Source organism: Argiope bruennichi, chromosome 6, assembly GCF_947563725.1.
Source record: "Argiope bruennichi chromosome 6, qqArgBrue1.1, whole genome shotgun sequence".
Classification (NCBI taxonomy): domain Eukaryota; kingdom Metazoa; phylum Arthropoda; class Arachnida; order Araneae; family Araneidae; genus Argiope; species Argiope bruennichi.
In genome coordinates, this window is record NC_079156.1 from 78668090 (window position 1) to 78679563 (window position 11474).

At 26.8% G+C, this 11474-nt stretch overlaps 1 protein-coding gene across 2 annotated transcripts in view; it reads right to left on the bottom strand.

Annotated features, from left to right (window-relative positions):
- The window catches only part of LOC129972558 (alcohol dehydrogenase class-3-like), a 34420-nt gene extending 23170 nt beyond the window's left edge, over positions 1–11250 (bottom strand). The window contains exons 1-3 of one of the 2 annotated variants that reach the window (XM_056086739.1): positions 11127–11250; positions 7704–7736; positions 4719–4820 (exon numbers count right to left, since the gene is read on the bottom strand). In XM_056086739.1, coding sequence (XP_055942714.1) covers positions 4719–4820; positions 7704–7721 — 120 coding nt within the window. In that variant the 5' untranslated portion in view covers positions 7722–7736; positions 11127–11250. Of the gene's footprint in view, positions 1–4718; positions 4821–7661; positions 7737–11126 lie in introns of both variants that reach the window. The other variant, XM_056086738.1, reaches the window with a different exon arrangement.
- Positions 11251–11474: the final 224 nt, after the last annotated feature.

Here is an 11474-nt window from a genome sequence, read left to right on the forward strand (position 1 = left end):
TGAATTTAAGCTTTTTGATATTCTGAACTTTTAATAATATTTTGAAAAGTTTTTGAATTATTAAAACTCATTTTTTACTTTCAAATTATTTCAAATAAAAATAAGTAAATTCTGTTTGTAAAGTAATAAAAATGTACCTTTTTATCATTGTTTTTTTTTTTTTTTTTTTGCTTATATAAGAAAGCTTTAAATAAGATCTTTTTTACTAAATTCATTTCGATTCAATTTTCTTATCAGAAGTTAAATCGAAATAAATTTAATAGTAATTGCATTTCCATTATACTCACTATTTTTTTAAAAACCGTTCTTTGAAATTTTAATTTTGAAAAATCAGAACAAAAATTCTTTTAAAAAAATTGAAGCGTAACAGTGATAATTAGATGTTTTTCATTTGCTTAACATTATCTCAATCAAAATTTTATTTCTAAATAAGAATGGCAGTATTACATTTAGATCCCTTAATTGACGTTCAACCGTCTTAAAACATTTTTTTTTTTTTTTTTTTTTTTTTTTTTGTAATCAGATAAACAGATCAATATTTATGCATGTACTTGCTTCTTAATACAAAAGACGACATCAAAGCACAAAATAGTGATTAAATCTTTACTTGTAAAGTTATTTCACATATTGACTGAAAATCTTATATGGATTAAATCCATATGGAAAAATATGGATTTCTCTCTCTCTCTTTCTCTCTATATATCTGTGTGTGTGTGTGTGTGTGTGTGTGTGTGTGTGTGTGTGTGTGTGTGTGTGTGTGTGTGTGTGTGTGTGTGTGTGTGTGTGTGTGTGTGTGTTTAAATGCAAGCAAGACGAGGTTGAAATGATAGAGAATACTTTCAAATATAAGAAATTGAGTTGACGGAAGCTCAGTTGTTTTAACAACGAGAACTGAATTATAAATTAAGGGGGAGGGACCTTTTTGCAAATAAGTCTTATATGTGACGTAAATATAAAAACCTTTGATGCTGTTTTATTCATCATACAATAGCATAAAAATATGTGTTTCCTAATAGAAAATTGGATATGTATTATGGTGCAATTATCTTTAAATTTATAACTTATAATCAGTACGGTCAAAAAATAGAATTCTGCATAAAATCACTCCAGAATTAGTATAATATGTGACTATAGGTTGAATAATTGAGGTGAACTCTTTTCATTTTAATGTATCCAAAATAAAACATTTTTAAATATTAAATGTCATGAGAATTAAAAATTTTTTAAAAAAAAAGAGGGGGAGGAGAACGATATTTTTGGTTGTAAATAGCTTTTTTTTTAAATACTGCTTGTAAAAATGGATAAAAAAAAGTATATTTATTAGATGCATAATTGTTGTAAATACTGCAGTATAAAATATCCTATTATATTAAAAAATTATATATGCTCACTAAAATTGAAAAAAAAAAAAAAAAAAGGTGTTTGAAGAAAAAATATATCTTGAATCGTAGGAGTTCCTATTATATGCGTTTTAAAAATCAATTCAAAAATTTTCAACTTTTCAAGCTTATACATATTATATATTTCTAAAATAAACGAAATTTCTTCTATTTTATGAGATTGAAATTGAAAAAATCATTTTTTTTCTTTTAAACGTGCAAGTCGTCTGAGTTCTCTGAAATGAGATCAAAGCTTTATTCATGTTTTTTCATATGTTTGCTTCTACTTTGATTTACATGAAAACATAATGGTATATTAATTCTGTACTGACAGTGAAATTTTAATATATGTTTCAGAATCTTAAAATCAATAAGATGTAATTTCATTTTTATTTCATTAAATTCGGCAAAAGGGGGGAAAAAAGCCGGCAAAAAAAATCAACATATTAAAGTGGTTGCTCTATATGTAATATGGTGCTATATTATGCCTATTTCATTAAAGATGAAAATCAAAATGGCGTATAGTCTGAGTATTTATTGACCATAAATGGTTTCTGTATTTAAAAACTAAGATATTTATTTACAAATATCATAACATCTCCTCCAATAGCAACCGAGAACGAACATAGTAGTAAAAAGGCAACAACGGCAGATACAAAATATCAAATATTGTGAAGCGGTGAGTGACTCGAAAAATGAAAACAATCGATAAACATGCAGTGAATACAAAATCAATATTTTACAGACTTGACTATTATTATGAAAAAGCAACCATTCTGTATATTTTCATTTTTCATCCTATTAAAATTTTTATTATAAATTCTAATGAGAATGCAGTATTTGAAACATGAATGCGCTACGAATTCTCATTCGAGTAACCAAAAAGATCATGTCAGATTTCTGAAATAAATATTGTGGTTGATTTACTTTTATAAAACATTATTTATCCGAATATTGCTCGAATGTATGTTTATTCCACGATTTACTGATATCTTTTATTGAAGTACTAAGATCCATTTTAATGTAATCATATATATATAGGTTAGCATACTATCTGTATGCTGTGAGATGCGTGATGCACTTAAAGTTGAAAATATTATGTAGGGCAAATATTGTGCCAGGATTGCAACTACTTACTGAGGAAAGATTTTTTGAAATTTTAAGTATAGTTTTTAAATTTAAATTAATCGATGTTGTGGCATTTTCTCAATAATTCCGGCATATAGCATATTTATTGCATAAAATATTATTTTTACAACATTATAAAATTCAAAATAATAAAAGTAAATAAATAAATTATACGAACTCCATATTCATACACTTTTGGTTGCTCTAAAAATATATTTAATATACCTTTACAACCTATATATATATATATATATATATATATATATATATATATATATATATATATATATATATATATATATATATATATATATATATATATATATATATATATATATATATATATATATATATATATATTAAAAATCAAAGCTAAAATATTATCATGTTGTCATATTTCGGACAAGAAATTTGAATCTTATTAAACATTTTTCTTAAATATAACAAAGACACGAAGCAAATGTTTTGGAAAATTCGTTTTTTTTTATGGCAACTTTTGAAAGATTTCATAATAGTATAATTATAAATTAATAAAAACTGCAAAATTATTTGTAACTGCTTTATAAAGTCGTAGTTCATAACTTTTATTTTCAATTATTACATTTAGCGGCGAAAAATACACTTAAAAGATCAGTTAAGCTTTTGAAAAAGTGTGTTTCAGTATGACGTTGTCTTTATGGCATTTAAAGATTTGCTAAATCTTACCCTAACCCCTCTCTCCAAAATAAAAAAAATAATAAGAAAAAAAAATGAAGGAAGATTTCTTGGTTTTTTTTTATTGCTAATATGACATTCGTTTCACTTGTAAGCATAATATATTTTGTTGAATATAGCAAGAGCAATTGAGAAATAATATATCAGATTAAATTGCTTATTTTTTCTTTCTCGTAGACGAAATATACAAAGAGAAAATATTGAAGTCATCAAAAATTGTATCCTCTAGATTTTGATAAATGTCCACGTTTCAGATCTTTCCGAATCCGGGGGGGGGATGAATGATTTTGTCTATCTTTGAACACAATAGCTCAAATAAGTTATAAGCTCAACAAGCTGTATGGGTGAATATCAGAATGACATTTCTATATCGAAATTATAAATATACATTAAATAGTTGATTAAATCCATTAATGAGCAATTTGTGCACATTTTGGCAAAGACACTTACAGATACAGCATGCAAATGAAATTTGGTGTATAGTCTTGACATCATGAATGAAGCTCCGTATCAAAATTTGGATCCATTCGGTTGATAGAAAGGGGTTCAAAACGCATAGCCGATGTAATGCATTATAATTCCAAGCTAAACACAAATGATGCCGCATCTTTCAAAGGGTCGACAGGTAAAAAGTTCTTTCTAATTTTTATTTATAGCTAGATGATATAAGTGTCGCCGCTCGGAATATAAATAGTTTCATGTATAATATTTTAAAAGCAAAAAACTAATTATTCATAAATTATTATAATACAAATAATTCTTTTATTATATCACACCATTTGACTGACCGCCCTTGAGTTTTGATCACTTGTCCTCGCTTGAAATGAAGAGTATATCAGATCTTTTAGGCATCATTAAATAATTGCTTTAAATAAACAATACTTTTAAAAAAAATACCAAATTTCAAAAATTAGTGGTGGAGTTGATTGGAGTCGTGGTTTTTGTTACTGGATTTCAAAATCGGATGCGTTTTTTAAAATCTTTTTAAATATTTTTTTATTAAGAAAAAATAGCACAGAATTTTTTTTATTTATTGAAAAGGTAAAATTTCAGATTTTTAAAACTGTATTAAAATATTTTATGCAAAATAAATTGTACCGAGTTTACAGCAGAAAAACAGCACAATCTTAGTTTTCTAATAAATTATATATTTAATTAACTTCCTCACTTTGAAAAGTGATGATTCGAGTTCAAGATTTGATTCTTTCTCTTGTCCTATAGAATAAATGGGCAAGGTTTGATTGAAATCGTTCAAGACGTTTAGAAAATGTGGAACATGTGTGGAACATACGTTGCCACAATGACTTTTATTTATATTAAGATAATAAATGTGTTTTAGATCAATTAATTTGTGAATTATTTATTAATGCCCAAAAATCATATTCAAAACTATTTAATTAAGCAAAATAATTCAAAGAGTAAGAGTCTTCTCTTGTTATCTCAACGAAAGTTGGCCTTGTTCATATGTTTCTTATGATAGTCAAACTTTATACTCACCCTGATTCTGACCTCTCCTTTCTTGGGCGGTGCCACTTCTACCGTCTCAATAGAGAAGCCTCCTCCGATCTTCCATGTGACTGCAGCCTTGCATGTGATTGGCTGAAAAAGAACGATCTAGATTCATTTCAGTTCAGAGAAAAGGTGAAAAAATTACCAAAACATGGATATTTACAAAAGTTAATTACTTATAAACATTAAGCGAATTTTTCAGATTGTATATCTGAACGATGGCAAGCACTAAAGAAGGAGGCTTGTTGTAAAGAAGGAAACTGGTATAAACGATACATTGCTATAATACATGGAAATAAATTTTGCTCGGTGGAAATATAGTTTAAAGTCGTTTCTGCAAAAATAACAGTGAGAGCAAACTTATTGGTGAAAATGATTCTTTATTCAAATCAATCTGTTAAGTTTTTTCTTCTAATTGCAGCTTCATTTAAGCTACAAAAATATTCTGTGACCCATCTATGATTGAAGAATATGATATAATCCTTTTATAGTACAGAAGAAATAAGAAGATGTAGCAATTTTTTTTTTATGATACACAGAAAAGATTAGTTGAATATGTTTATTTGTAAAATTTCATCACAGTGCTCCGAATCAAGGTTCAAGATTAGAAAATAAGCAAAGTTGGCAACTCTCTAATTGCTCCACAACTTTGAGAGGGTCTAGAGAATTTTAATTTGAATCATTTTCAAGGGAAATTTAATTTTGGTTTTCAATTTATTTGAATGATTTTATTCAAATTAAAGTCTTTAAATTTCAGAATATTAATCTATAATTCGTTCCAAATTTAAATGAAATGCCAAATTTCTTCCAGTATAGTCCGATTTTCTTTGCATTCGGCTGATTAGTTGTTAATTTCGTCGTAAAATTGAAGACTGCGCCAAGAGAGTTATTTCATTTTTATAATTTTGTGTAAAATTCTTTTAAGTTTAAATTTTTTTCGGATGCGAGATATGAAAAACAGCGTATTGGAAGATAAAGCATAAATAAATGTTTGGCTATTTCAATTTGCCATATTATATGTCACAAAAAATGCTTTACAGTGATTAAATTAAATAAAAACATAATTTAAAATAAAAAAATCTTACTTTGAAAGTCGGAGAATGGAAAGACAAGTCTGCTTATAGGCCCCATGAGGCTTAATTTAGTTATAGTTGAAGGATGTTTTATAGAGGATTGCCTGATACTCATTTTTCTAAAATTTGGTTTAAGATAACTGAACAAAAATTCGATTAAATGTTTTGTCTAATCTTTTAAGAGTTTCAAATATGGATGGAGTATTTTGATCGAGATGAGTTGGGATTTATTTTTGATCAAGAATTGTTAGAATCTGTTAGATGCTTATATTGTTATTTTTGGGTTAGAACTAGTTTAGAACTTTTCATGAGTCGCTGTATAAAATATTATGGTGAAATCGAGACTTTTTACACTGCGGGGCACGAAATAGTATAAAAACCTGTGGATAAAAATTGTTTGAGATATCTTACTATATCTTTAACATTTAATTTCAAATTTTATTTAGAATCCATTATTAACTTTGCGGAAATAAACATCCCCTCACAATGTTCATTATCTAGAGAAAGATCTTGTGTGTTATTCTAGTTATTCGATTCCACAGAATCGACAACACGAGCCACATTATCGTGCTGCAAACACTGCGAGAAAGTGTGTCAGTGGTGTTCTGTAACCTAACTCCTCAGAGGATTGTGAAATCACGCGAGTCATTGGTTGAAAGGGCGGGAATCTGGTTCATCACCGTCTTCAAGAAAAAGGGGGAGGAGCTTCGTTCGAAGGAAGAAGGTGTTGAGGATATAGGATATGAAATCTAACACGCCAACCTATTGCTTTCTTGAGTTGGAGAGAGTCTAATCTTTTAGTTCTTAATTTATAATTCGTTAGTTTAAATATTATGGATTCTCAAAATCAATCTTACTTCTCGAATTCACTACTAAATGGCCTTTCAACTATTGAATAAAAATTTAATTAAATAAATTTATTAACTGTATAATTAAGTTCTGAAAGTACCAAAATAGCATACTCTCATCGAGAACATATAACAGAACAAATTTCAAAACTGCAGATCACGAGGAATTTAGAGTAAATTCGATTAATTAAATTTTAGTTTTACTGGTTTATTTTTTCATTAAATAAATTTACTTAGATATTTTTTTAATTCTTTTGTATAATTTTATTAAAAAGTAATCGTTTAAATTTTAATTATTTTTTTTACTTTTTAGTCCTAATTTATAATTCAACATTTTAAATATTATGGACTCTGGAAATCAATTTTACTTCTCGAATTCACTACCAAATGACTTTTCGACTACTAAATAAAAATGTAATTAAATAAATTAATTAATTGAATAATTGAGTTCTGAAAGTAACAAAATAATATGCTTTCACTGAGAACATATAACTGAACAAAATTTCAAAACTCTTACTCACAAGGCATTTAGAATAAAATTGATTACCTAATTCCATTTTCAAAAATGTAAAATATGTCTGGTTAAATTGTACGGTAAAAAATAATTTTAAAAGTATTTACAAATTATTTTTTATCATGTAATCACATTAGATTTACAAAACTTTAATATTTAATTTGTTAGAAAATACTTTATTTTTATTTTTAATTCTATAATTTTTGAATATTGATTCAATTTTAATATGTGAACTAATTATATAATTTATTTTGTAACATCGTTGACAAGTCATTAATTTTTAATCATATCTATTTTACTTTTTTTTTGCATTTAATTTCAATTGCAGTTGTGAGTATGATGCAGTACACCGTTTATAATCTTTTATCATTTAACTTTATTAAACAGTCAACAGCCCATTACCATTCTCCATAAAACTATTTTCAATATATAGATATTTTTTTAAAGAAAAGGAGGATATTTTTTCTTTTTTTAATGCGAAAAAATGCGACATTACTTTATTTTCATCCGTTGGAAGATAATGAACGACATACTGTACCTTGCCAGCTGTTGACATCTTGATTCAAGAATTCTGAAAAATAAAAATGAATATTTTTTAAAAAATTTTTAAAAAATAATTTTTTGCAAAATTTATAGAATAATTTGGAATTAATATGAAAAAAGTAGAAAAAATCGGGTGAATAGTGGGAAAGAACAATTAATTTTCTAGAAAATCTTATATGTTTTTTCCTTTTTTCTTTTTTAATGGATTTTTTTGGAATATTATAAAAAGGTAGAATTGTGTATTTATTGATTTTTCCAAGTGAATTTCTGCACACCATAGTATATCTGATATCTGCATTTCAATGGGCTAAATTTCTGTCTGCATTAAGTGACGCGCATCATATGAATTTTAGAATCCATGGATGATCGAAGAATCCATGGAGAGAGAAAAACGAGGTAACATTGGTAATACAACAAGACTTTGAATATTCGACCACTTATGCAGTTAATTTTACTTTTTTTGTGTATCTGTGACTCGATAAAAATCATTCTTATTCCCCTTTGAACACTTGACAGATGATAAGCAAATTCCGATAAATTAAATTTTAGTCTTTATTTCATCTTTTCTCACAATTGTTAGTGCAGTTTATGTATAATTTAATGAAGTATTTAAAAGTTTTAAATCTTTTAAAGGTCTCTTTTTATCCGATGATAATAACAATCGGGTTAAATTAAGCAGCAAACATATTGTGTCCTTTTCAGAAGATATGTCGATATATTTGTCATTTTAAAATGTAAAAATAACAAGATTCCAATTTAGACATTTACTAAATAACTATGATTAACAATTATGAACTCTTATTGGAATTTATAAGAATATTGATAATTCTCTTATCAAAGGATGCAAAACCGTGTGCTTTTTCAGAGTAAACAATCATTAAATTAAATTTAACAAAATTGTGGGGAATTAGTTTCTTGTTTCTAACATCATTATAAAGATTTTTTCGTATCGGATGCTAGGATAAATGAATATAGTGTTAAAATACTCATATATGGCAAACATCAATGCTCTAAAAAGTATCAGAAGAATGAAAATTCAAAACAGCTATGAATATACTATATCCATCTTCTTAACCCTGATACAAATATAAGTGATAGTTGAATTTTTTAATTATGAGTTTTGATTTATTCTATACTGAAATGTAAAATGGTAGCACATTGAAATGAAAATATGATCGTTGTTTAAGCTTGATTCAACTTCTAGAAATATATTGTATTCTTGAAAAATTAAATTAAAAAATTAGAATGAATTAATTTGCAATTTATGAAATGAACCTTCTTTATAATAAAATAAAAGCAATATCATCATTTTCATTACGAGTACTTTGATAATTTTCATGAATTGCTTTCTGCTGCTTAATTCATGCTGTCTTTAACTTTTCTGTAATTCTTCATGTTGAATCGTGGATCTTTTTTTGACTGGTAAAAGGGAGGGGGAGGAACTTTCACGATATATCTCAGAAGTTGGAAAATATGAAAAGAAAATGACATTTAAATTGATAATATATCCAATGAAAAAAAAATAGTGAAATCTTCTTTATCAGGGTCTGGAGATCTGGAAAAAAAAAAAAAAAACAAGAAAGGGAAGGAGGAACCCTGTGAAAAATGTCAGCATTCTAATATTTTTCTGCGCTTTGCAATCCAGGGTTTAAGAAGATCCGTTCCAAATATTGATTTTTTTTTAGCTTAATAATCAGCTTCTCATTTTGCATATCATTTAACATAAATAAATTACTGTAAATATGTATAAACCTAAAGTTTCTCGTAAGCATCTGATATATCTATATATAGGATTAAGCAAATGCTTTATTATCCATTCATTTATCGCCATGTTACAGATCATTTACCGTAAATTGTATCATATTTTCAAAATTATGAAAACTACGTCATATTGAGATGAGTAATGCATTTGTGGGCGAGTAGCTTAATTCAGTCTTTTATATGACTAAAGAAATCTCGAAAATGCAAGAATTATTTAAAGTCTCTACTCCAGCCATTTTGGTGAAATTTCACATGAATACCTCCAAAGAAATGTATAATGCAAACTTATTAAAGTATTTCTGAAATAAATCATGACGAAATAACGTGGCAATTTTCAAAACTTTGAGATACTAATATTCTCAAAGACCTGAATAAGACTATACTATCTCCAAAGAGAGGTATTTTCGAACATTCAAAAATTTGATCAAATGTTTGTGAGCATTTAGAAATACTCAATGTGTAGAGTTCAGAATTTTACAAATATTCCAGAAATGTTTTGTGTGTAATTCCCGATTCTCCTCTTTTAAGATTAGTCGTATGATAAGTAATTCAGTACAGACGCGCTTGCTTATATGCTCCGATCAAAGATTTTACTTATTTGATTAGCTTTAGAAGCACAAATATAACAGCAATTTCAATGAAAATATTTTGATTTCCTAGATGTAAATAAATATACAAAAGAAAGAATAAATATACAAGAAATAATACAAAAATAATTTGCTGTTATGAAGATTCTAAAGCAAATTAAGGTAACATGGATTTTTTTATAGGCTAGTTTTATTTTATTCAGTGAATGCTACGTATATCACAGTAATAGATATTCGTTTTGATAGAAATATCCGTCGCACGTCTCACTATTATTTTCATATAAAGTTGGTACTTAGCATGAGATCTCCAACAAACAAATGATGGAATTCTTAATTTGTTAACCAGCTTTATCATATCATAAAACAATGCTGTAAGTTAGTATACTTGACATGACAGAAGAACATTATTTTTTTCTACCTTAAGACAAGATTATGTGATAGAAGTTTCGTATTAAAAAAATATTTTATGCTCCAAAAAAATTAAGCTTGATTTTGCGATTTTACTCATATGTTTTATGAATATAAAGAATATATTTTTTTCCCCCATAGTAATACTATTCATAAAATTTTGTACATTAAACACAAAATCCGAAGTGTTTTTAAGGGAAAATTTTAGATTGCTGAAAGAGTTAATTAATTCTGCATTCCAATGCAGACATTATCCATCATTTTAGAGAGATTTTAAATCAAAAGTGACAATTTTGAGTTTTTAACTCTAAATGTTAAATCAGTTTATACAATGAAATGTTCCGTGCAAGAACTATAATTGATTACATTTGGCTTGTCTAGATTGCGAAATTGAATATTATAAATGAACTTCAAATATGATCCAAGATAATTACAAAAAATAAGGCTGATTTAAACTGAAAATAGCTAAAACATAAAGTCTTTTTCTAAAAGGCTAGAGGGTTTTATAAATCGTTTATATTTCTAAATGTAAATGAATTTTAAATTTCAAATTAATAAATGAAGGTGTTTTTTTAAAATATAGTAAAGAATGGTTATGGTATAAGACATAAAAAAATAAATTGTCAGCATAATAAAAAAATATAAATCTAAATTGCTTTTACCAGTAGCAACAAAAATGTGAACTTCAGCCGACGGGAGCACTGGTGTCTGTTTGAGTTAAGAATTTGCGTCTCAGTCTCTTATTTTACTTCCTTCAAGGGTTATCTCCCCTACCCCTTTCCATCTTATCACGGGTTTTTAAGAGTGAGAAAAATAACATAAACCTTATCATTTACAGTATTCCCTTGAAATTTATCTTTTCTTTTGCAATAATCTAGCTAATAAATTGGAATGGCTATCGTTTCTTCCGATAGCGGCTTTTTTTAGCCATTTTTCAAAAAGCAAGTTTCGTGATATGACAGTGTGGACGGGAATGAAATCTTTAATTCAATAGTATAAAAAAATTTGAA